The sequence below is a fragment of the Theropithecus gelada genome, chromosome 1 (genome assembly GCF_003255815.1).
Source record: "Theropithecus gelada isolate Dixy chromosome 1, Tgel_1.0, whole genome shotgun sequence".
Lineage (NCBI taxonomy): Eukaryota > Metazoa > Chordata > Mammalia > Primates > Cercopithecidae > Theropithecus > Theropithecus gelada.
Genome location: NC_037668.1, coordinates 51,416,995 through 51,443,411, shown reverse-complemented (window position 1 = coordinate 51,443,411; position 26,417 = coordinate 51,416,995). Strand labels below are relative to the sequence as shown.

The following is a 26,417-nucleotide window of genomic DNA, read 5'->3' as shown; positions in this document are numbered from 1 at the left end:
CTTGCATTTTCATGTTGTACTGGGCCCCTGTGATCCTGTTAACATTTAGGGCACTTTCTTTTTTTTTTTTTTTTTTTGAGACGGAGTCTTTGCTCTGTCACCCAGGCTGGAGTGCAGTGGCACGAACTCGGCTCACTACAAGCTCCGCCTCCTGGGTTTACGCCATTCTCCTGCCTCAGCCTCCCGAGTAGCTGGGACTACAGGCGCCCGCCACCTTGCCCGACTAGTTTTTTGTACTTTTAGTAGAGACGGGGTTTCATCGTGTTAGCCAGGATGGTCTCGATCTCCTGACCTCGTGATCCGCCCGTCTCGGCCTCCCAAAGTGCTGGGATTACAGGCGTGAGCCACCGCGCCCGGCCCATTTTAGGGCACTTTCTATACATCAGACTCCCTTCTAAACCTTTACCCTGTTAAACATGACTGGCTGGAGTAGCACCAGACTGTGTAAATTTCCTCTATTACTGAAGGTAATTTGCAGGAATCTGTTTTCTTGCCACTGAAAGTACTTAACTGAGAGGGGCAGGGGAGACACTTGATCAGCAAGGCCTTCCTAGGCAACCCTGTTTTAAAAATTAAAAACAACGCCAGGGGCACAGTGGCTCACACCTGTAATTCCAGCACTTTGGAAGGCCGAGGCAGGCGGATCACTTGAGGTCAAGAGTTTGAGACCAGCTTGGCCAACATGGTGAAAATCCGTCTCTACTGAAAATAGAAAAATTAGCCGGGCATGGTGGTGGGCGCCTGTAGTCCCCACTACTCGGGAGTCTGATGTAGTTGAATTTCTTGAACCTAGGAGGCAGAGGCTGCAGTAAGCCAAGATCCAGCCACTACATTCCCGCCTGGGCAACAGAGCAAGACTACGTCTCAAAAAATAAAATAAAATAAAAATAAATAAAAATCAAAAACAAGAAAAAAACTTATCATATTACTGTTTCTTTCATATGACAAACCTGCATTTACTTTGCTTATTTTCTCATTGCCCCCTCTAGAAATATAAGTTCTATGATTTTCATTACTGAATTTCAAGCTTCTCGCACAATGTCTGACACATAACGGAATCAAACTTTTTTTTGTTTTGTTTTGTTTTGTTTTTCACATCAGCCTCCCAAAATGCTGGGATTACAGGTGTAAGCCACCTTTCCCGGCCCAACATTTAATAAATTAAGCATGCAAATCTTCTTGGGAAACAAAAATTTAGAATAGCTCTGCTACAGATTGCTGCAAACCATCATCACCTGTATCAGATCACTTAATTTAGATGCTGATTAATACAAAAATAATGCTTTTATGACTTTTTATTAAATAAAACCTCATTTAACAGTACTTGAATCCCTGCTACCTACTTGGCACTGTGCCACACGCTGGAGGCATTCCAACCCGAGGTCTCTCATCTCCAGAAGTTGACTCTTATCGAGCAGGAAATGGCTCTCAAAACGGCCTCCAAAGTCAAAACTATACTAAAGATTATTTGCTATTTTCATGCTCATTCTCTTACAAACGTGGAGTTTTGCAGAGGGTACATGATGTGATGTGTGATAAAGGGTAGTGGAGTGAGTCAAAGTTTTCTTTTTTTTTTTTTTTTCTTTTTTGAGACAGAGTCTCGCCCTGTCGCCCAGGCTGGAATGCAGTGGTGCAACCTCGGCTCACTGCAACCTCCGCCTCCCGGGTTCAAGTAATTCTCCTGCCCCAGCCTCCCAAGTAGCTGGAATGACAGGCACGCGCCACTACGCCCAGCTAATTTTTGTATTTTTAGTAGAGAGGGGATTTCACTGTGTTGGTCAGGCTGGTCTCGAACTCTTGACCTCGTGATCCGCCCGCCTAGGCCTCCCAAAGTACTGGGATTACAGGCATGAGCCACCGAGCCCAGCCAAAGTTTCCTCTATTTTAAGTTCTCATTAACTATTTATTAATAGTTATAACCCACACTTAAAAAAAAAAAAAAAAAACTCTTTGGAATCTTCCATAATCCACAATAACATAAAGGCGTTCTGAGACCAAAAAGTTTGAGAACCACTGCAGTACAGCTCCGATGCATACCTGGGAAGCCGTCAGCAACAAACAATACATTACAAATGACCACAGTCATGAACCTACAGTGTGAGGTTTGGTCCCACCCAGGCTGGGAGCCAAATACGTGACTAAGTGGAGATGGCCAGGGTGTGGGTGAGGGGCAAAGGCGGGCTGTAAGCACTGGAGAGGCAGGCCCAGCTCTGCGCAAGGGCACACACCTCCTTCCTTTACACACTCAATACAAGAAGCTTTAAATCCTTATTTTGCTGGTCAGGGCATAACCTGGACCAAACGGGAAATTCAAGGCAAAATAAAAGCAGGGCATTAACTTGGACCAAATGAGAAATTTAAGGCAGCCTCTCTGAATTAAATAGTTTAAAAATCTGTCCATTTAGTAATAACTGCAAAGTTTGGCCTAGAGACTAAAACATCTGCTTCCTGATTTGGGGGTGGGGATGAAGGGGAGTGCAAGGTAGAAAAGGGCGGGAAAATGAAGACCTAAAGAAAGAACAGGCGGGCGGGAGGGTAACAGGCACCACAAGAGGCCAGTGAATGAGACCGAGGCGGAGGCGCGTGCGCCAGCCCTCCGCATGCGCAGTCGCAAGCCTGGTGATCTCGCGGGAAAGAACCGTTGCGGGCCCGACTTTGCGCGGAGGTAGGAGGGGGGAGTGGAGGCGGGAGTGAAGTCTCGCGAGAAGAGTCGGTTGCCGTAGCAGAGCCCTCTAGCTGTGTGTGTCTGAGGCTCGGCCGCCGGAGCCGAGGACGGTTTGCTGAGCCCGTTAGTGCGCCCGGCCGAGACAAGCCGCCGCCATGTCCCGCTACCTGCGTCCCCCCAACACGTCTCTGTTCGTCAGGAACGTGGCCGACGACACCAGGTAGGTACAAGGCAGGTACCCCGGGCCTAGGCGGGGAGGCCGCAGGCGCCCGGAGAGGACCCTGGTGGTGGTGGCGGCACTGGGCCGGGGGAGGGGACTGAGTGAAGATGGCGGGTCCCGCGCCCGCTTTGGCGCCGAACTAGGCCGCGCTGCCGGCCTCAGCCGCCGCGTGGGAGCGAGGGCGGCGCCTCTGCCCTCGCCGGGCCGCATGGCGGGGTTTTTCGGTCCCCTCCCCCTCCGCAGTTCGCAGCCCCTTTCTCCCGGCTTCCTCCCCGAGCGCGCAGCCCCCTGCCGCGGCCTTTCCGCGACCCGACGGCAGCCCCCCCATTGATTTGAAGTTCATTCTTCGAGGTTCACGCCCCCTTGGCCCAGAGATTTTTTTTTTGAGTGAGGTGAAATAACGGGATCGAGGAGAGGAATCTTGCTACTATTTATCTTTATTGTAGTTGCCGTTATTAATATTTGGGGGTTTTAATCAGTTGGAGGTGTTTGGAGAAAGGGAGCGTTGAGATTTGGGGAGTTAGATTTTTCCAGTTAAATGTTGCGAGTAGTTTTTCTTATTTCCTGGAAATTCTGGTCATCCTTTGAAAAGGGAGGTTTGGGAAGCCTCGATCATTAGGACGTTGACAGCTAAATTAGATTAATTCAGACCTACCTTAAATAGGCTTTGTTCTCACCATTCCCTTGTTTCGAGTTACCTTCAGATTATTTTGGAAGAGTTCTTACTACAAGATGAGGCTTCTTATTTCACAAATAATGAATCTACACACAAAAAATAAGTGGTTTGGGTTTTTGGTGTTTTGTGGGGGTTTTTTTTTTGCTAGCTTTGTGATTTGCTTTTGTCTTAAATTTAAGCAGGAAAGAAAGCAATAGTAATTATGTTAGCGTCTAGAGAAATTTTCCCTTTACGTCATTTTGACATTTAAGGAGTTCGATATTTGTGACTTTTTCAGACCATATTTACCTATTGTTAAGTGTCTAAACCTGTCGCTAAAATTGGGGAGTAAAAATAAGTGGTTGGTATTTTTCAGAGTACTAGAGTCGATTTGATGCTGTAATATAAAGTAAAAAAAAAAAAAACAAAAAAAAAAACCAATGCTTATATACAACCTGATGCTGCTGTACCTTTTATGAAAAACGAAGGCTGTAGATAAAAATTGTGGGCATTCCCTTGTACCATATGTCTGCTGTTGTCCTGCTAATGTAAACTGCATTTTTATCTTCCAAATTCTTGGATCCTAGCTTTCCTTCATCAGAAAGATATATTGTCTATACATCTTAAGGACTTGGACATAAAAATTTTATGATGTTTTAGGTCTGAAGACTTGCGGCGTGAATTTGGTCGTTATGGTCCTATAGTTGATGTGTATGTTCCACTTGATTTCTACACTCGCCGTCCAAGAGGATTTGCTTATGTTCAATATCCTTTCTTCAGATGGCTGATTAGTGAGGGGTGTTGAAGTTTGAAATTCAAGTTTATGTAAGTGGTAACATCTAAAAAGTAGTTTCTTTTTGTCCTCTAATAAATGTCTGTCTTCAAATTTTTGAAAATTAATTCTGACTCACACATTGCTGTCGTTATTAAAGTTAATCCAAAAATGGTAAAATATTTAAATTCCCATTCATGCTTCTGAAACTCAAGTCGATGATTATATATGTGATTTAAATTTGAATGCACTCTGGTTGCTACTACCTTTAATGTAAGTCCGTTAAAAGTTAATATGTTCTTGTGCTTAGCAATTAAAATTTGGTATTCTTGTTTGTTAATTTGAATCACTTGATCAAAAACAAATTGTATAACAATGAGGTAAACTTCTTTAATATTGTCCCCTAATTTGCTGTCCTCTGTTGTTACCTCAGAGAATGTAAAGCTGTACAGTTATGGCGACCCCAAAGAGAAAGCATGAAAGAACCTTTAGAGTAGAGTTCAACACTTAAGGCAAGTAGACAAGCCAAAGACCTCTTAAGGATCAGGCTTGAAGAGAAGGGAGAGTTTGGGAAAAGAAAAAATAAAGAAAAGCTGGAAGAAGGACAAGCCTAATGGGAGACAAAGCCTCGCTTTATCTACAAAAGGGGGAAAAGGTTGTTTTTCAAAGTTAAAGATAAAGCCATCTGTCATATTTGGCCAAGCATCTCATGACAAGTCCTTCTGACAAGCACTTAAAGAGTTAAAGGTCAAGATGAAGTTGAATGATGGCCAAGATTAAAGGAGTCATACCTGATGTATCCTACAGAATAACTATTTTTCTTTTTTTTTCTTTTTTTTCTTTTTTTTTAATGTTTTGTAAGCAGTTAATTTTCAAAATTATTCTGGTTTGGTCTAGTGACAAAACCTGTAACTTGATTTATGTGGGCCTTTGATGTTGTGATTGTGGTCTTGTATAAATGCACTCTCTTATCAAGTTAAAGTGTAACAGGATGTATATTCTTAAGATTAAATTCAGCATATTTTGGTTTTGGACCAGGTGGTCAGATGCCACAGAGTAGCAGGCAGTGTGCTCTTTGGAGTAGCATGGGGTTCTGGGGTTAAGCCACAGAGCCCTGCTTAAAGGAGAGACAGGTGCATGCACTGGGGACTACTTAGAAACAGCTCAGGTGGTCTTGTAGGGTCAGAGCCACTAGAAATTCTGTTTATATATAGATTTTAAAGTGGTCGTTGGGGACACACACAAACCCTTAACTTCTTTATCTTAACCCTGTGAAGACTGCTGGCTCTGCGCTGCTTTAGCACACATGATCAGTTGGCCCTGAATGAGTTGCAGGAGGGCTTCTCCCTGGTATAGGTACCCAACTGGGACCTATGGGAGACTGGTCCCTGACCCAGAGTCAGGTGACCTTCCTCCTTTCAGTGAGATCATCTCCCTGCAACAACTGTTTGGGTTGTGGGCCTCAGACTAGGAAAAATTCTTCCTGCTTAAATTCAGTGGGCCTCAAACTTTTAAGTTAGTGGAGTCCTAGTGAGACTTACAGGGAAAAAGCCAAAAGCTACTCCTGCAGGGCCAGTGATCAAGGACAGTTGTAAGCATTGGTTGCAAAGCTCCATTACAGAGAAGGTAATAGCTATATCTGGCTTAGTAAATAAAGGTAGCGGTGCATTCTGGCTTACAACATAGACCTGATTTTTACCTAGTGTTGGGTGGCCCAGGAATCAAGGTCAGTAGTAGTTTGATTCAAGAGTGTGTGGTATTTGAGGCAGAAAAGGCTAGCAATTCAAAGCAATCTAAAGGAGAATGATAATTTTAAAATACTTATTCAGTAAGTCTATGGTCTTAAAATAGTTGAAAAGAAATAAGTAACAGGCTTATCAATTTCATTTTTGAAAAGACCATAAAGTACAAATTTCTCCATGGTTGACATCAGAGTGATACCTGGCTGCCTCTGCTGCTGCTGTCTCTTCTGTCTGACTCCATTTGCAATAGCCTTTTCTTCCTATCCCTGGCTTACCGAGTAAAGTAGAAACTTGCCATCAGCCCAGGATTCTGTTTTTGAAAGTAGCCCCAGAGAGGATGCTCTGCTCTCATTAATAATTTTTATGGCTCTCAATATAAATCCTTTTTATACTTATTATATTCTGTCTCTTGGGGTATACCCATTAAGTGAACTTATTCCTTCTAATTAGTTTAGAGCCCAGCTGCATTAACCTTGAGGGATGTTCAGTTACGGTATTCAAGGTTCTGAACTCCCCATCAGCCTTTGCCTTTTCATGTTGAAACCCCAGTTATTTAAAACTTGTCCTTCCATTTAATCTGTTCATAATGGCCTCGGGAAGAGAGAGCTGGAAACCTGCAGTCCTTAATTCCTTTCAGAACAAAAAGTGGGAAGTCTAGTAAGGCAGACCTTTTAGTCTCTGTAGTAAAAGAATACCAGTATCGGTCTGGAAAAAGGAGTGTATCACTTCAGGGATTTTTTAAATCACCTCTCTAAATCTGCAGTCTTGTGTTTTCTCTCAAATTTAGGAAATAGAAATGTGCAAACTAGAATAATGATTTTTAGGATAGAATGAAAACCTGTACCTAACCTAGCTCTTTCCAAACCATTTATATCAAACCCTGCCTTGAATGTATGCTTGGTCTCTGTTGTAATGATGGTTTTAGGAAAGGAGCTAGGTTTGGACAGAATAGCTATGTAAAGCCAGGAGTTCTCGTAGTAATATTGCTGTCATGACCAGGGAGGACAAGCAGCTTAGCTTCTCAGATCAAAAACAAGTACCAGTAGTTCCTGCTTAAGGCCGGTAAATAATATCTTGAAATTCTCAAGTTGGAAACCAGTCTCAAACCATTTCTTTGCAAGAAGTTGTATATTTAGGGTCATGGTTAGGGCTTTCCAGTCTAGGAGTCCTTACAGTGATCTGTTTCTTGATAGCATGCTTTTACAGTCTGCATGGATGTAATAATGCTTTTGGTATAGTGATTGTGTTGAGTATTGCTTGACTCTGTCTTGATGCCCACAAATGGCTAGCGTGCTTGTCTTCCCATGCAGTGGAAGGAAGACAGTTAAATGAAATAGTAGTATTAGATATATATGAAAAAGAAAACAGCAAAATAAATTTGAAGTTAATGCTGTCGTCTCTTGTAAGGTAAGGCATATGCTGCTTGCTTACACAAGAACTATTGGCATTTTCTTTTTTTCATTTGAAACAAATATGAAAGACAGTAGTTTGGTTTTATTTTAAGAAATTTTTATTTTAGCATACAACATAGAACTGACATTTGTTTTTCTTTTTTGTCTTGTAAACTTAATTCTTAAAACTTAGGAAAATTTTTGGATAGGACAACTTGGTGATTCAGCTATAACAGATCTTATTTCAATAATAACTTTACTGCAATATGTATTCATACGTTTTCAAATATGTGCCTTAGGAAAACACAAGTGCTTTTATAGTGTGAAGTGTTAATGGCTGAATCCAACTGAATCACCAACTAGTAAGTGGGGATCTGGTCGATTCTCTGGAATAATATTGGGAGATTGTGAATTGTTCCAGACATACCAACTGAACTCTCATTCATTATCAAAGTTTGCAAAACTTCCCAAGCCCCTTAACATTTAGCACATTTGAGGATGTTCGTGATGCTGAAGATGCTTTACATAATTTGGACAGAAAGTGGATTTGTGGACGGCAGATTGAAATCCAGTTTGCCCAGGGGGATCGAAAGAGTAAGTACCCTTATGCCTGACATGTATGAAGCATTATTTTTTTAGTGTTTTGATATTTTTTTTTTTTAAAGAATTTAAGCAATTTGTGTATCTGTTCAAAACCCAAAAGGATCTCTTTTTTCTTCTTCTTTTTTTTTTTTTTTTTGAGACGGAGTCTTGCTCTGTCGCCCAGGCTGGAGTGCAGTGGCGCGATCTCCGCTCACTGCGAGCTCTGCCACCTCCCGGGTTCACGCCATTCTCCTGCCTCAGCCTCCCGAGAAGCTGGGACTACAGGCGCCTGCCACCACGCCTGGCTAATTTTTTTTGTTTGTTTTTAGTAGAGACGGGGTTTCAGTGTGCTTGCCAGGATGGTCTCAATCTCCTGACCTCATGATCCGCCCGCCATGGCCTCCCAAAGTGCTGGGATTACAGGCATGAGCCACCGTGCCCGGCCTTTTTTCTTTTTCCTTTCTTTCTTTCTTTTTATCTGAGACAGAGTCTCGCTCTGTTGCCCAAGCTGGAATGCGTGCAGTGGCATGATCTCGGCTTACTGCAACCGCCACCTCCCAAGTTCAAACGATTCTCATACCTCAACCTCCCGAGTAGCTGGGATTACAGGTGCATGCCACCACATCTGGCTAATTTTTGTATTTTTAGTAGAGACGGAGTTTCACCATGTTGGCCAGGCTGATCTCGAACTCCCCACCTTAGGTGATCCACCTGCCTTAGCCTCCCGAAGTGCTGGGATTGGGATTACAGGCGTGATCCCAAACGGATCGTTTTTAAGAAAATGGAGTATCTTGAATATTTTTTGAATATTTCATCATATTTTCCAGATGTATTACAAAGTTTTGGGGTTAAGTGTAGGTAGGAAGTGGAAATGAGAATGCCTAAAATATATGTGGACTCTTTGAAAGTTGGTTATGCAGGCTTACCAGATGTTCGCTTCATACTTACAAGGCAGGAGTACAGGTTTTAGAGTCAAATAAACCTGTGTTTGAATTCTGGCTTAGCCACTATGTTACCTTGGGCAAGATACTAATTAAGAGATTAAAATAACGGCAGGGTGCAGTGGCTCACACCTGTAATCCCAGCACTTTGGGAGGCCATGGCGGGTGGATCACAAGGTCATGGTGAAACCCCATCTCTACTAAAAATACAAAAAATTAGCCAGGCATGGTGGCGCGCACCTGTAGTCCCAGCTACTCAGGAGGCTGAGGCAGGAGAATTGCTTGAACCCAGCAGGCAGAGGTTCCAGTGAGCCGAGACTGCGCCACTGCACTCCAGACTGGGCAACAGAGCAAGATACTGTCTCAAAAAAATATATATATATAGCTGCTGAGGAGAAGAGGAGCTCTTGAGTAGACATAAAATATTGGTAACTCTAGTTCTTCAGTTGGGTAATAGATTCCTGGTTATGCATTGTGTTATTTATATGTACTTCAATACATAAAGTATCTGCTTCAATGAATTGAATGAGATAAGAACTGAAGTGTCTATAGGCATTTAGGAATGCCTTATTCTGCTTAGGGTCTTAGAACTGTAATTATATATTACTGCATTTTGACGCTGCACATTGTTCATAGGCCACCTATAAATATTTTGTTAATTGTGTTCTTAATGAATGGAATCTGTGGCAGGATCATTCCAAATCAGCATATGGTTCATTTTTTTCAACTATTTAAAAATGTAAAATGCTTGGGTGTGGTAGCTCACGCCTATATCCCACCACTTTGGGAGGCCTGGGTGGAAGGATTGCCAGAGCCCAGGAGTTTGAGACCAGCCTGGGCAACAAAGTGGGACCCCGTCTCCACAAAAAATAAAATACAGAATTAGCCTGGCGTGGTGGTGCATGCCTGTTATCCCAGCTACTCAGGAGACGAAGGTTGTGGTGAGCCGAGATTGCACCATTGCACTCTGCCCTGGGTAACAAGAACAAAACTCCGACTCAAAAAAAAAAAAAAGACTCCAGGCCAGGTACAGTGGCTCACATCTGTAATCCCAGCACTTTGGGAGGCCGAGGCATGTGGATTATTTGGGGTCAGAAATTTGAGACCAGCCTGGCCAATATGGTGAAACCCTGTCTCTACTAAAATATAAAAATTAGCCGGGTGTGGTAGTGCGTGCCCGTAATCTCAGCTACTCAGGAGGCTGAGGCAGGAGAATGGTCTCAACTGGTGTGGGGTGGAGGTTGTAGTGAGCTGAGATTGTGCCACTGCACTCTAGCCTGGATGACACAGTGAGACCCTGGTCTCAAGAATAAAAATACGTTAAAAAAAAAAATGCCAGCCGGGCGCGGTGGCTCACGCCTGTAATCCCAGTACTTTGGGAGGCCGAGACGGACGGATCACGAGGTCAGGAGATCGAGACCATCCTGGCGAACAAGGTGAAACCCCGTCTCTACTAAAAATACAAAAAAATTAGACGGGTGAGGTGGCGGGCGCCTGTAGTCCCAGCTACTCGGGAGGCTGAGGCAGGAGAATGGCGTGAACCCAGGAGGCAGAGCTTGCAGTGAGCCAAGATCGCGCCACCACACCCCAGCCTAGGTGTCCGAGCAAGACTCCGTCTCAAAAAAAAAACAAAAGCCAAAACACATACGCAAATTTTTTTTTTTTTTTTTTTTGAGACAGGGTCTCTGACCCCCAGGCTGGCGTGTAGTGGTGTGATCACAATTCACTGCAGCTGCAAACTCTTACCCCCTTAGCCTCCCAGGTAGCTGGAATACATGTGCAAGCCACTAGGCCCAGCTAATTATTTTTTGTAAAAATGGGATATTACCATGTTGCTCCAGGCTGGTCTCAAACTCCTGGGCTCAAAGGATCCTCCCACCTCAACCTCCCAAAGAAGTGGGATTACAAGCATGAGGCACCACCCGGTCATACATACTCTGTTTGGGATACAAGAGGGGATGCAGGGATTTTTTTTCCTATTTATTGAGGGCTCTAATACTGTTTTTAATATTTCTAAGTATTTCTGTTCTTTGTATTTCCTAGCACCAAATCAGATGAAAGCCAAGGAAGGGAGGAATGTGTACAGTTCTTCACGCTATGATGATTATGACAGATACAGACGTTCTAGAAGCCGAAGTTATGAAAGGAGGAGATCAAGAAGTCGGTCTTTTGATTACAACTATAGAAGATCGTATAGTCCTAGAAAGTAAGTGTGCTGTGTAGCACAGTGATCTGTTTAAAAAATGTATTTGTTAGCATTTAAATTTTTTTTTACTTTTTTGTATACTTTTAATTATGTATATTGACTGTTTCATTGAGACAAAAAATATGGTATCATTTTATTTTAAAAGTTTTATGGTTTGCTTTTAATTAGAAACTTTGCCTCTATGGATAGATATTTGTCACCGCTTTTTCTGATATGCTTTTTAGCAGTAGACCGACTGGAAGACCACGGCGTAGCAGAAGCCATTCCGACAATGATAGGTAAATAACTTTGCTTTGAAAAAGACTCATACATTTTTTAATTTCAGAGTGAACTTTTGCTCTAAAAATAACAAATTTGATTAATATAGAATCTAATTTTTACTCTAATTATATCTCTCCTCTGTTTTGAAAGATTCAAACACCGAAATCGATCTTTTTCAAGATCTAAATCCAATTCAAGATCACGGTCCAAGTCCCAGCCCAAGAAAGAAATGAAGGCTAAATCACGTTCTAGGTCTGCATCTCACACCAAAACTAGAGGCACCTCTAAAACAGATTCCAAAACACATTATAAGTCTGGCTCAAGATATGAAAAGGAATCAAGGAAAAAAGAACCACCTAGATCCAAATCTCAGTCAAGATCACAGTCTAGGTCTAGGTCAAAATCTAGATCAAGGTCTTGGACTAGTCCTAAGTCCAGTGGCCACTGATAGTATAAACCATGGTCATTTTTAGGCATGTATCATTCATTTACTCATAGTTTGGTTTACTTAAATTATCAGGAATACAATGTTGCAATGATGCTTAAAAAAACACTTGTTAGTTTTCCCTGTACCGGGCAATGGTTATAATTAAAATGATATGCTGTTGAGAAGCCACTCTTAAGAGTCCAGTTTGTTTAATGTTATGGGCAGCTACCAATTTGTGGTGTCTCTGTATATTTTTGTAAAGATTCTCATTTTTTATGCTTGAAGTATTTGGTGAAAAGATGTTGGTTGACCATAATTTGCAACATTGTCTCATTAAAAATAAACTTTCATATTCATATTTGGTAGAACTGTTAACCTAGAAATGTAGCTTGCTAATAAGATAGAATGATACAAAAGTGAAGTAGTAGCCACAGTACAACACTGACTGCTCAGACACATTTAGGTTCAGGGTGGACCTTTATGTCTTGTCAAGATGTCTAGGCCCGGCCGGGCGCGGTGGCTCACACCTGTAATCCCAGCACTTTGGGAGGCCGAGGCGGGTGGATCACGAGGGCAGGAGTTTGAGACCAGCCTGATCAACATGGTGAAACCCCGTCTCTACTAAAAATACAAAAATTAGCTGGGCATCGTGGCACATGCCTGTAATCCCAGCTACTCGGGAGGCCGAGGCAAGAGAATCGCTTGAACCCAGGAGGTGGAAGTTGCAGGGAGCCAAAATCACGCCACTGCACTCCAGCCTGGGCAGCAGAGTGAGACTCCATCTCAAAAACAAAACAAAACAAAAAAGCAAAACCAGATGTCTAGGCCAATGATAATTATTTTTGATGCAGTGTGGATTAGTTCTTTTGTTAACCCCACTGTCTTGGGGAATGATGCCAGCTGGGAAATTGAGTTTTTGAGTGAAACGTGGAACCTTCACTGCTTTTTTTCTGGTTCCTATGAAGATTTGGAACATAGAAAACACAAAAACTCACCTTGAAATTTGAGCAGGTCGATGATGGCAAAAATAATTTTAAGGAGAAAGGAATATTCTTATGTAGTTATTCTAAAGTTTAAGGAGCGTTATTGACCATAATATTGCTTAGTTTTTTTTACTGCTGTTAGAAACAAGTAAATTGTTTCAAAGTAGGTTTTGTGTGTGTGCATAGTGTAAAAACTGAAATTTTGATGCTTACAGCACTTGGCTCGTGCATTTGTATCAAAATTTGCCTACCTCTTTGTGAGGGAGGCCTGCTTTTCACACCTCAGTTTATTTAATTCGAGGCAAGTTGAAAGACAACACTCACTCTAGGTGATTCTGTGGTGCCATGAAATTTAAGATAATTTGGGAAAAAGGATTAGTCAGTTTTAAGCAAGAGTCACATCTTCTGAGCTTTCGATTATCAGTGTAGTACCTGACTAAAAATGAAGTAACCCTTAACCATTTATAATTTCTAGTATTTCTCTGAAAGATCGTTTGGGGACAAAAGTGACTTGACATGTCCAATTTCATTTCAGAATAAAAAGCTAGCATCTTTAAAAATCTCAGATTGCTTGCTTACATATATAAGTGAGAATTATGGAGAAGCGATTCCTTTTAGAGGATTACTTTTTTCAATTTTGGTTTTAGTAATCTAGGGTTTGCCTGTAAAGAATACAACGATGGATTTTAAATACTCTTTGTGGAATGTGTTTAAAGGATTGATTCTAGAACCTTTGTATATTTGATAGTATTTCTAACTTTCATTTCTTTACTGTTTGCAGTTAATGTTCATGTTCTGCTATGCAATCATTTATATGCACGTTTCTTTAATTTTTTTAGATTTTCCTGGATGTATAGTTTAAACAACAAAAAGTCTATTTAAAACTGTAGCAGTAGTTTGCAGTTCTAGCAAAGAGGAAAGTTGTGGGGTTAAACTTTGTATTTTCTTTCTTATAGAGGCTTCTAAAAAGGTATTTTTATATGTTCTTTTTAACAAATATTGTGTACAACCTTTAAAACATCAATGTTTGGATCAAAACAAGACCCAGCTTATTTTCTGCTTGCTGTAAATTAAGCAAACATGCTATAATAAAAACAAAATGAAGGAAATACGATTAACTGGAATTATTACAGTATTGAATATGATTCTAAAATAACAATGGAAACAGTTCTTTATAGATTTAGGAATATTTTTAATCAGTGTTGCACTAGGCACAACTAACTTTTACTTTGGAAATGATAGAACTTGCCAGAAAGGTACATCTTTTACACAGTAGTTAAAAATTCATTGTGTAATATCAAAGTTGTTTCATGATTGCTCATTGAGCCTCTTGGGTTAACTAACTTAAGAGGTTATTTGGTAGTATGTTTTTTTTTGTTTTTTTTGTTTTTTGAGACGGAGTCTCGCTCTGTCGCCCAGGCTGGAGTACAGTGGCCGGATCTCAGCTCACTGCAAGCTCCGCCTCCTGGGTTTACGCCATTCTCCTGCCTCAGCCTCCCGAGTAGCTGGGACTACAGGCGCTCGCCATCTCGCCCGGCTGGTTTTTTGTATTTTTTAGTAGAGACGGGGTTTCACCGTGTTAGCCAGGATGGTCTCGATCTCCTGACCTCGTGATCCGCCCGTCTCGGCCTCCCAAAGTGCTGGGATTACAGGCTTGAGCCACCGCACCCGGCCTTGGTAGTATGTTAAGATGAAATTTGGACCAGTAATTCTGCTCTCCCTCTTCGTAAACAAGATGCATTGGGACTTAACGTTTATGACATGATTTTAAATCAATTTGAATTGAATGTTGATGAGCAGCTAATATTAAGTGATAACCTCTTTGGGGAAGTAGGTTAGTTAGGTATTTTGTGGTTCAAATTCTATCTACTTGATGACAATTATAGCTAATTTATTAAGTATTCATGATGTGCCAGACACTTGAAAAGGCTACGTATTAACTCACTTACTCTTCACAAAACCCTGTGAGAAAGATACTTTTGTTTTCCCCATATCAAAGATAAGGAAACTGAGGCACAAAGAAAAGACTATAAGGCAGAGCCAGGATTTAAGCCAAGGCCTGGTCCTTAGTTTGGGGGGGTGGGGGTGTTGTTTGTTTTACAGACTATAATTTGAGAGAAGTAGATTGAGGAGATAGCTCATTGAAATTGTTCATTTTCTGTATAGAACTTGAAGGCCTAATTTCATTTTTATTTTTACTTGTGTCAACTTATTTTTAGACTTGGACTATTGAGAACCTTGTATGTTCCTAAAGTGACACACCTAACAGCTTCAAAAGGACTATATTACAGTTGAACCCATGGTAGTTTGGATCCTACTGATACTTGATGAGGATCTTTACCTAGTATTTTATGTTAGTTTTGGGTGATGTAGTTGAGTCCCCCACTTACTGAGTGTACGTACTGTGTATGTGGTACTGGGCTCAGTAATAAATAGAATGGTTATATCAATACTCAAATGAGGGCTGACACACTTCACCTCTCCTTTTGCTTAAGATCTCTCTGCATTTTTTTTTTTTTTTTTTTGAAGCCAAGTAAGCAAGAAGAAAAATGAGAGATAATGCTTCAGTGAGAGAGGAAAGGTGCTACATAGAGTATGAGCTGTTAAGTTACATCCCAGGGGAAAGACCTGGGAACTATTGTATTATTCTCTTGAAAGTTTGGCCCAGTAAGCTGCTACATCCAGTTCAACTAACAAAATCCTGTATACCACAGAGAAGAATAAAGAAAACCAAACTGACAAACATCCTTCTTTTATTTAAGACCAAACTGCAGCTGGAATACCCAGTACAGTTCTGCTTACTACACTTCAAGAAAGATCTGAAAGCGGAAAAAGAACCAAAGAAGGGCAGTTCAAGCGACCAAAGGGTGGGTGGAAGGTGCTGCAGTATGAATACTGTACGAATATTTTGACTCTGGTCTGAAAAGATAAAAGAATGTTATCGAAAACTACATGGAATAATTGAAGTCCCTTCAAGTTTGAAAGTAAGCATTTTAGGACAAATAAAAGGAAATTCAACTTTGTACTTGTGGAAACTAATCCCTAAATATGAATAGGTTTATATTGATTCATGGGTAACAGGTCCATAATAAATTATTGGAAACTAGGATGTCTGAATATCAAGGAAGACAGCCATAGTCTCTTACAGTGCCTCTGTTGGTCTGTCTCAAACTGAATTGGGTGGGAAAAGGTATGGTCCAATATAAAAGTTCCATTTTTGCCATTATTGGCAAATCTTGCCTTTGTTTATTTTGGTGCCAGTGTTTTCTGCTTAATCATTTGCTTTGTTGGCATCTGTGTTTATTTACTTGTATACACCACATGCAGTTTACATCTTTCTTTAAGTACTCTCCTTCCCAGGTAAATTCCAATTATATTTGACATCCAGCTGAGAGGGCCCATCTCTTCTCACCTCTTTCCTAGTCAGTATGTTCAGCAAATATTTATGGAGCCCTTACTATGGGCAAATCATTGTCCTGGATAATTGAGGAGAAAAATAGATTATTCCCTTTTTCAGTAAATGTCTACTGAGCACAATCTAGTGAATCATTACAGTATGGCCTCATTGCTTTGTTTGAGGTATATTATTCATAACAATATTTTATACCATTCGTATCAATGTAATTATAGAACACAATATACTATCAAAGATAAGTAATTGTGTGGTTATCTGCCATTTAAAAGTATCCAGTATTTGATCACATTATTACAAATAATGAAAAAATGATTTGTTTTAATCTGTAATAAACTGGTTTATTGTGCAGTGACTGTAATATACTAGAGTTATATTAAATTGTTTACTCTGCCTCACCAAACACATACTAGGATATAACCCCCAAGATAAGTATTTAACTTTGCATTAGATATAAAGGAGACTGGGTGCTATAATTAGATTATTTTGAGGCAGACAGCTGTTATCCCAACTGATTTAGTATGTTCTGTAATTGAGAAAATGTTCACCAAATTATACTTTTTAGTGATTTACATGTACATTTTATAGGGGACATGTTCTGTGTATAGCGAATAAATAACTTTTATAGTATCACAAAATGTTTTGGATTCCTTAGTTTCTTATTAGGATATGATGTTTCTTTACCTATACATTGATTCCATCACATTTTATTTTTGTCATTTTTGCCACATACTTAAAACTTTCCATATAAAATTATTAACTAAAAATCTGGAAGTGGAGTCTTAAGCTTTTAATTTATAGCAATTTTGAAAATATAGCAGAGGTATATTTTCAAGGGAGGTATGAAATGGAGGTATTTTTGTTCATATTTTATTTTAGAAATTTTTTTTGAACTTTTCCAAGATCACACAGCAAGCGTCAGATCCTAGGTTACAGCCCATAATTTTTCGCTTGTTTCATCTTTTTTTTTTTTTTTTTTTTTTTTTTTTTTTGAGACGGAGTCTCGCTCTGTCGCCCAGGCTGGAGTGCAGTGGCCGGATCTCAGCTCACTGCAAGCTCCGCCTCCCGGGTTCCCGCCATTCTCCTGCCTCAGCCTCCCGAGTAGCTGGGACTACAGGCGCCCACAACCGCGCCCGGCTAATTTTTTGTGTTTTTAGTAGAGACGAGGTTTCACCGTGGTCTCGATCTCCTGACCTTGTGATCCGCCCGCCTCGGCCTCCCAAAGTGCTGGGATTACAGGCGTGAGCCACCGCGCCCGGCTGTTTCATCTTTTGTTACCATGTTTGTTGTTGTTTAATCAAATGGGGGATTGTTTTTATAGCTTTATTTTCCTGGAGATAGTAAAATTGATACAATGGGATCTAGAATTTACTTAGAGCCAAAATGACTAGATTTAATCACAAAAAGTATTTTGTATACTGTTACACACTCATTAACATAGTGGGTTCTTAGGACAGAGGTTCTGTGTGTTTTTAAAAGAAAATGTAGAGGTCATAGACTTTTTTGCCCTCTACCTCCCTTCTCCATTTCCTTTTGAAGTTAAGACATTTAAGGGGGAGAGAATTAAGTTGCATATTGAGTTGGGATTTTGTTTTTAAAAAATTTAGGTGAATACTTATGTAACTACAATAACAATAGTTGGTAGTTCTCTAAAGTATTTAATTATGGTAAATCAGAAAAGGCCCTCTTTAATTTTTACATCTGTTGAATGAATTGCTTTAGGATCTCTTCTGTGGTTCTCTTTGTACTGAATGCTGTCAATATTATTGAGCACTTACTGTGCTGAACCATGTGCTTTTCAAATATTCCTATTTAATCATAAAAACACTCCTGGGAAATGGGTATTATTCCCATTTTACAAATGAGAAAATTGTGCTGTGTAGAATACCCATCATGTGATAGCTTCCTGCATATGCTATTCATTCCTCACAACCTTACAAGGTAAATGGATAATGTTCCTGGATGAGAGATTAAATGTAATCCAAGATCTCATGGTTGTGTGGCTCAGAGATTCTAAGCATGGCTTTCCAAATCTCATTCTCTTGTAGAGATTTTCCATTGTATTGCATTTTGACCATGTTCCTGTTTACAAAACCTGAGATTATATTCTGAAGTAGCTGTGACTTGAGCAATAGCTCAGGAATAATCTGATGGCATTCTACTAGGAAGGAGGAGTAGCAAAGCCTATAGTTAGCCTATCCTAGGCATGAACTATTCTCATTTTAGATTGGATGACTTGATAGGAAGAAGTGAGCAACCTGTTTGCCTTCAGTTATTGGTATCTACAAGACATTCTGCTAGTCACTGTGGAAAAGGTTCCTTCTCTTGGGTTTTTTCCTCTGCCCCTTCCTCTAACAGTATTGGTTATCTTTATTATGTTTCTGTGTATTTGTAACAGCTGTTTCACCCTTGTATTGCACAATGGGAATTTTTCTTGGAATAAAAAGTGAGGCATGTAAATTCATTGAGAACTAACCATAGTTTGTAAAGAAGTAAAAGGCCTTTGTATCTAGTTTTTTGCAGATCACATTTCTTTGAATGCTGGAAAGTGAAATAAACTGGTCTAGGAGCCAAAAATAAATCTTGGGTTTTTTTAAGACTTTGCTCTACCTTAGATTTGTAACCACCTGGGTACACGTTTTCCTAATTTGTATAAGAGGTTTTAGAGATGCACTCTGTTCCTCTTGCTTTACAAATTGCCTACGAGAATGCAACCAAAATACTAGAAACTAAAACTTACACAAAACCTTTCAGATTTTTTCCTGTATTGTAGTTGTTCTAGGGAAGAGGATAGTTTATCAGTATATATTTTAAGCTTAAGGATAGGTTTTGGACCTGATTCCATCATAGTGTAACTGCCATCAAAAAGAAGACAAATTGAAATTAGAGCATTAGGCCGGGCGCGGTGGCTCAAGCCTGTAATCCCAGCACTTTGGGAGGCCCAGACGGGCGGATCACGAGGTCAGGAGATCGAGACCATCCTGGCTAACACGGTGAAACCCCGTCTCTACTAAAAATACAAAAAAACTAGCCGGGCGAGGTGGCGGGCGCCTGTAGTCCCAGCTACTCGGGAGGCTGAGGCAGGAGAATGGCATAAACCTAGGAGACGGAGCTTGCAGTGAGCTGAGATCCGGCCACTGTACTCCAGCCTGGGTGACAGAGCGAGACTCCGTCTCAAAAAAAAAAAAAAAAAATTAGAACATTTACTTAAGGTTCACAATATGGCTGACTTCAGCAGCCTTACATGGTAAGTTCTCTGTACCAGGTATTTTTGGTTCTCATGATTGCATCAATTTGGGAACTTCCTATCACCATTCTGTAGGCTAACCAAAACTTTTATCAGTACCTTTCCTAAAGTATGAAGTGTCATACGGTTACTGACCTTTTATTCAGGTTACCCTTAAGCTGCTAAAATTTTTATAGGTAATCTTCCACTCCCACTTCCATTTACCCATTTTGTTTGAGTCAAACCAAAAATCTAGTGTATTACTAGATTAATCCACAAAAATCTAGTGTATTCAATATATAGCTTAAAACCTTAACAGACACCTAGGCTGTGATTTGTTCCATACATGAAGTTCAATTCTTTAATCCTTGGCATTGTCTACAGAAATTACCCTGGAAACAAAATGCTGGTTCTGCCTTAACTCCAAATCATTTCCTAGTTTGTGTGAAAAAATACAGCTTTGCCATGGGACTAGTTGTAGAATTTTAAGGATTCTCAAACTAGTTTTAAGATGCTCTATCATTTGGAATCTGTATCAGAAAGGTGTGGTCGTGATGCTTTTCTTCTGAGGGTCCCCTTACGTGTACTTTGATTCGTCAACATACTTTGAAACACAAGGGTTCTTGTCAACTTGATAAATTCATAATTTTTTTTCTATGAACCTAGATCATGGAATTAACTTTGAAAAGCTTTGCGACGTTTTCCATGTGTGGCTTTTTTTTTTTTTTTCCTTTTAATTGTTAGCACTACTGGGAGAGAGAAATCTCAAGTAGTTGTTTAATTGCATAGCTGTCAAATCCTAGTATCTTCTGTATCAGTCAGCAAACTAGTTGCCCCTTCTCAAGCCAACAGTCCTGTCACATTTTAGTTCTGACTGTTCTTTTATAATCAGAAATTTAAGAGAAGTCCAAGAGTCTTGAGTATTCTGAGTATGTTACGAGCTTCAAGTTAGTGACATTTTTAAAAAGAATATTAAGCAATCAAAACCATTTTTAAAATAAAACCAAGCCAATGGGGAAAAACAATTTTATTTAATTTTATGCTTCAAATTCATATCATGTACATTAAGTACCATATAAACTTATGTTTAGGCTATCAATATTTAACTTGGGCAGTACTTCATCTTGATTTATTTGGAGAAATACAGCTTAGGCATCTGCTAACCTGCTTAGGCATCAAAAGAGGTGCCAAATTACAAAATAGGGCATTAACAATCAAAATTTTTAAACTGACCCACATACCTTCTACTGGTTTCGCTTATGTTTAAGCATTTACTCTTAAGGTTGGCAAAACATGTTATCAATGTATTATGCAAGAGTTTACATCTTTTGCATAAATGGTCCGTTGGGTTGCACCTACCCTTGACCAAACAAAAACCAAACATCATTGGCACCATACTCAAAACTACCTGTATCCTAGTTTATAAGATTGTGAAACCCAAAAATCTGTAAGGTTGGAGGGACTCCAGTTAATCTTTGGGCTTAGAGGAGGAAAAAAAAAATAGTCCCATACTGCATTTCACATCTCTTAAAAATAGTTTTAGCAGCTTAAACCTTTTTAGTTATAAAACTTACTACACTCGGATTTACTTTGAAATGTAGTTTACAATCAAGTATAACATACATACACTGGCACTTTAGCACAAGGGCAAACTTTAAAAACAAATTATTTTGGACCTTTAAAATTAGGCCATACTATAAAAAACAGTCCACGGTCTTACATTCAGCAAATTCATACTAAAATATTCCATTTTTGTAAGATAAAGGCCAATAAAACTTTACATATGCTACAAGTTTATTACAGATATGTACATGGCTCTTTCTCCCCTAGGTACTTAAAATTTTCACATTATCCAACTCCCCAAAGCAAGCTTTGCAGGAATGATGAGGCCAGATCACTATTAGAATAGCTTGTGCAGTGCTGTAATACAAAAATGTATTTTGAAAGCTATTGAGTGACCATTAAATGCTGTTTCTATAAAAAATGGTTTTGGTGTATTTGTTGACATTTAATCCACTATATTTAATAAACAGGGCCATTGGGATGTACCATGTCTCATTCTAATGAGCTCCAAATGCCCTTTCCACCCACTGTACAATTCACTAAAATGCAATTATTACAAAAAATTCACATTTTCTTTCAGCAGTGCATCAGGTTGTTAGCATATTACTGGTTTGGGTGTTTCTAATATACTAAACTTTCAGATATTTACCTAATTCTGAATCCTTGTGTTAGCTTGAAGCTTATAATCTGATTCACCAACTTTCAACAATCTACTCCATGAATGATAAATTACTATCTTCCCCTAACAATAGAAAAAGCTGATTCCTTTACCACTCCCCAAATCTAAACTTGGTTTCCACTTAAAAGTTACTCAGTTGAGAACACTTAATATCAAATACCATTAGTTTAAGTTGCACTGATACTACCATTGTATCACAGTGCACACAACACAAGATGGTCTATTTTTTTTTTTTACATTAATTAGCAGTTCTACACAAATAGATTAATTCCTTAGCGAATGTTTCAGACCAATTGACAACTATCCGTGAACATAATTTTAACATTTGTCTTTATACCTGTACTTTAAGTAAGGTTTTAAGTTGAAATGTCATTATTTCCTTATCTGAAGGATTAAAGGAAACAGGGACCCAGTGGCTTGGTGGTTTGGGAAGAACACTTGGTGATGGTGGCTCACTAAATTTGGCACCAGCATAGTTCTGATTAGCTTGAGATTTAAAAAGTAAGCTGGGACCTGATAAGCTAGAATTCCAACTCTGATTATTTGGAAAATTTTTGTTCTTCCCCCCACTTTGCATAGCCTGCCAAGCAGCTGCTGATGAGTTATAACCATGTCTTTCTTTTTTATTATGAACAATCTTCATCTGGGAATTCTGATCCTTGGTCTTCTGTCTGTTAAGCTGTTGTTGGTTCTTACTAACATTTCTAGATTGAGGGGCTGGAATGTTATACCGCTCTCCACCACCCATCTTCAGCTTCTTTGTCACCTACAAGTGAATGGAAACAAATATTGAGTAAAATTCCATTAAGTTCAAATCTGTAAAAAGCTTCTATGGCTCCAACTTATAACTCCAGATATTTTGAACAAGACTCAGTAATAGGCTATTCAGCTGCTTTAAATTCAAAAAGCAAGCTGTTTAGACTCCAATATATGCACAACCTTTATTATTATACCGTCTCTAAGAAAAATGAGCTTACCCACAAATCTGCATAATCTATTTTAAAATAAAAACAATTGGTTTAGGATGGCTCCATCACAAAATGTTTGCCCATTATGATGATTACCTTTCAGTCTGCTTTTCAGATTGCAGGATCTCCACTACCTGTCCTCTTCCTTGCTGCCAAGCCCAAGATAACAAGTGTTGCTTTCTGACAGATCCTTTCCTTTGTCTCAATACAGAAGTTTTCATGGGCCGATCTGCTGAGTTCAGCCTAGGAGCTGAGGCCAACATCTGAGTCTCCTCAGCACACAAGTTTGAGAGAAGTCCTAGCTAGAAAAGTAAAGATTACTTCATTATTTCAAAAACACGTTGAGAAAGTGATCATTTAGATTTACTACAAAAATCGCTGACTGTAAAGAAGGCTACTTCCTGAACTAAAAGGTAGAAAATTTATCTTAAGATGGCTTTCTTTGACCACATAACCACGATCATTTAAAAACTCTTCACCCTTGAGATCCAGTCACTCCTGGGGAATTTCTGGAAATGTCTCGAAGTCCCGCAGTAAGTTTTGTTTTTATCTTTTTCCTGGGAAAGATCTTCAGATTCTCTCACGTATAAAATCATATAACGAAGTGTTAAATGTTAAGAGTCATATCAAAAAATTGGCTTCAGGCGGATTTTCAAGAGACCGTGTTTTTAAACTCCCACCAGAATTTTCCAATCTTTCCACACACGACACATCCATTTTCAGTCTCTTGGAACATGTAGACATCACGCAGTGTTTCCTTTGGTTGTGAACACCCTCGCCTCCTCCCCGTCTTAAAATAAGTTCTCACAAGCCCTAACAGTCTAAGCCCATCTTAAATCTATAAAAATGTCTCCCTAGAGGGAACAGCTCAGCATTCAAGGTTTGGTTTTAATTTGATGTTCCAAGAAAATAAGTTACCAAATAGTTAAGCCCCTCCTTTCAAAGGGGTAAGAGAGCCTTCCAAACAGATAAACCACCCTAAATAAATTGCCATTTCCGGACTGTGAGTCATTCACAACTCGAACTCGGAAAACTCGCCGCCTCCGACGCCACACGGGCTTGGCTTCGCAGTGGCCCCATCTCTCCGGAGCCGCAGGGGTCGAGGCGCTGCGACCGCCCGCGCCCGCCCGGATCTCGCCTCCGCTCGCCTCCTTCCCCCAACAATGGGGAGCGCAGCCACCAACATGGCCGCGCCCGCTGCGCAGCCGCTACTTACCGACTTCAAGCTCGGAACTACGGCGGCAGTGGCTCCCTCTCGACGTCGAAGCCTCCCTCCCTTTCCAGGGAGAGACGAGGCACGGACCGACAAAGCCCACGAACACCGATGAGCGAGCTGCCGGCCACCCTAGCTTCTACAACCCAACCTCCTCCTTCTGCCTCTACCGACAAAATGGAGTCGGCGGCGACCGCAGAAGCAGGGCCGGGCGGCTCCGCGGCCAATCAAAACACGACAGCGCAGGCCTGGCCAATGAGAAGCGGGCCGCCGCCTGTTGCTGGGGCAGGCCGGGGGCGAAGGCGGGGAGGTGGGGCTGCCGAGGGTTTGAAATCCGCCCGGGGAGGAGGAGCATGCCGGGAGTAACTGCCCGGTCCGCCGGTGTTCACGGCCTTACCACGGCGGCCTCCCCGCGCCCCTGGCGCGCCAAGGCCCCGGCCGCTAGCTCTCGGCTCTTCCTCCCGCTCGGCTTTCGTGCGCGCGGGCTCGCTGCCCTTGGGACTGCCCTGAGGGAAAAGACTGACCGGCGGGGGACGTTTGGTTCTCGAATTAGGGCCACTGAGTCGCGTAGCCTGTATTGACAGATGGAGGATACTCCAGAGAGCCGCTTGCCAGGGCCCAGCCCCCGCCCGCCTCGGGCCTCGACTTCTGGGTCGTCTCTCTCCCACATTCACAACTCCGCATCCGAAGTCGGCGCGTCCCTGCGGTTCCCTCCGGTGCCCCCCACCCTCCAGCCCCGCAGTTACTCAAAAGTTGCCTCCGTGTGAAGGCGGTTCAGACACACGCGGGCAAGTCAGTCACTTCCTGCTTGGTGGCCCCATTGGTCCTTAAGTTCACTTAGAGCCCTTAACGCGCCGTGTTACAGTTTCCTGTGGCAGCAGCTCTCCCCACCCACACACCCTCGAGGGCCACAACCGGTTAGGTTTTGTTTCTCTGACCACAGCGTCTTCGCGCGTGGTAAGTGCACAGTAAGTTTGCTGAGAGAATGAGGGCTGCTCCCTTCCCCTTTTTGCCCCACTTGTAAGTGAAAAAAAGGAAAGAAAGAGAATATTGTTCAGTTGATTATGCCAGCCAGATGCAGGTAAGGGGAAAATGGCAATTTCTTTGGAGTACGTGTGTGAGCAACCCAGTGTGAATCTTTTAAAAGAGAACACTAATTTCAGTGAGCGTGAATAATTCTGGGATAAACGGTACAAAATCAAGTCTCATTACATTCCCAGTTTGTTCGTGTATACACATGGATACATACATACGTAAGTTTACATTAAATAATTTGTATTTACCAACTTCTTATAAATCTCATGTAATTTGTCGTTTATATTTGAAACGGAGTCTCGCTCTGTCGCCCAGGCTGGAGTGCAGTGGCACAATCTCGGCTCACTGCAACCTGCGCCTCCTGGGCTCAAGCGATTCTCCTGCCTCAGCCTCCTGAGTAGCAGGGATTACAGGCGCCCGCCAACACACCCTGCTAATTTTTGTATTTTTAGTAGAGACAGGAGTTCACCATGTTGGCCAGGCTGGTCTCGAACTCCTTACCTCACGTGATCCGCCCGCCTCAGCCACTCAAAGTGCTGGGATTACAGGCGTGAGCCACCACACCTGGCCTGTATTTCGTTTTTTAATCTTCAATTTTTTGCCACCGTCATCCCCCACTTCCCAATCCAACCCAAATTCCTATATTCTAGCCATTGGATCTTAAGAAAAGTTACGGCCGGGCGCGGTGGCTCAAGCCTGTAATCCCAGCACTTTGGGAGGCCGAGACGGGCGGATCACGAGGTCAGGAGATCGAGACCATCCTGGCTAACACGGTGAAACCCCGTCTCTACTAAAAAAATACAAAAAACTAGCCGGGCGAGGTGGCAGGCGCCTGTAGTCCCAGCTACTCAGGAGGCTGAGGCAGGAGAATGGCGTAAACCCGGGAGGCGGAGCTTGCAGTGAGCTGAGATTCGGCCACTGCACTCCAGCCCAGGCGACAGAGCAAGACCCCGTCTCAAAAAAAAAAAAGAAAAAGAAAAGAAAAGTTACTGCATCTTAAGAGATGCAGTTTGTTAATCTAATTTGATAAAACAGGTATTTTTGAGCATAGGGACTTTCTGATGCTAATCATAGTCAAATAAGAAGTATGTGGTAAACCAACAGGTGTCTCAGTGAAAGGGTAATCTGTTTTCCAAACATTCAAGAAGTTTGCTTAGACATCTAGCCAGATAATAGCTGTATTTAATGAATTTTTAATGGTGTCACTTTAAAAAACAAAAAATTCCGTGGCTCCAGATTGTAATACAGAATAAAATCTAAACTCTAAACGTTTAGAAAATCATTCAAAGTCATTGCAATCTAGAATTAGTCTTTTCATGGCAGGGCATGGCTCACACCTGTAATCTCAGCAATTTGGGAGGCCAAGGCAGGAGGATCACTTGAGCTTGGGAATTCGAGACCAGCCTGGGCAACATGGCGAAACCCCATCTCTACAAATATACAATTAGCTGGGCATGGTGGCACATGCCTGTAGTC

General features: G+C 41.2%; 3 protein-coding genes across 18 annotated transcripts in view; 2 read left to right on the top strand and 1 right to left on the bottom strand.

Moving 5' to 3' along the window:
• The first annotated feature begins 1,690 nt into the window (after window positions 1–1,690).
• Window positions 1,691–16,895, top strand: SRSF10 (serine and arginine rich splicing factor 10). 8 transcript variants are annotated; one of them, XM_025382983.1, is made up of 7 exons: window positions 1,691–2,885; window positions 4,201–4,305; window positions 7,936–8,039; window positions 11,012–11,174; window positions 11,399–11,452; window positions 11,586–11,687; window positions 15,608–16,895. In XM_025382983.1, the coding sequence occupies exons 1-7, from the start codon at window positions 2,821–2,823 to the stop codon at window positions 15,666–15,668; spliced, it is 654 nt and encodes a 217-aa protein (XP_025238768.1). In that variant the 5' UTR covers window positions 1,691–2,820; the 3' UTR covers window positions 15,669–16,895. The 8 variants fall into 8 exon arrangements, with proteins under 8 accessions (XP_025238768.1, XP_025238785.1, XP_025238800.1 ...); XM_025383000.1 differs by lacking the exon at window positions 11,586–11,687 and having other exon boundaries at window positions 11,402–11,452; XM_025383015.1 differs by lacking the exon at window positions 11,586–11,687 and having other exon boundaries at window positions 11,402–11,452; window positions 15,375–16,895.
• A 3,577-nt stretch (window positions 16,896–20,472) lies between these two features.
• Window positions 20,473–25,028, bottom strand: PNRC2 (proline rich nuclear receptor coactivator 2). 9 transcript variants are annotated; one of them, XM_025360902.1, is made up of 3 exons: window positions 24,431–25,028; window positions 22,790–22,995; window positions 20,473–22,491 (listed from the first exon to the last, which is right to left on the bottom strand). In XM_025360902.1, the coding sequence occupies exon 3, from the start codon at window positions 22,471–22,473 to the stop codon at window positions 22,057–22,059; it is 417 nt and encodes a 138-aa protein (XP_025216687.1). In that variant the 5' UTR covers window positions 22,474–22,491; window positions 22,790–22,995; window positions 24,431–25,028; the 3' UTR covers window positions 20,473–22,056. The 9 variants fall into 9 exon arrangements, with proteins under 9 accessions (XP_025216687.1, XP_025216628.1, XP_025216240.1 ...); XM_025360843.1 differs by having other exon boundaries at window positions 24,653–24,800; XM_025360455.1 differs by lacking the exon at window positions 24,431–25,028 and adding an exon at window positions 23,910–24,116.
• Window positions 24,850–26,417, top strand: part of CNR2 (cannabinoid receptor 2) — an 86,288-nt gene continuing 84,720 nt past the window's right edge. Inside the window, exon 1 of the mRNA XM_025360334.1 lies at window positions 24,850–24,987. The gene's annotated coding sequence lies outside the window, so the exon portion shown is untranslated. The remainder of the gene's footprint in view (window positions 24,988–26,417) is intronic.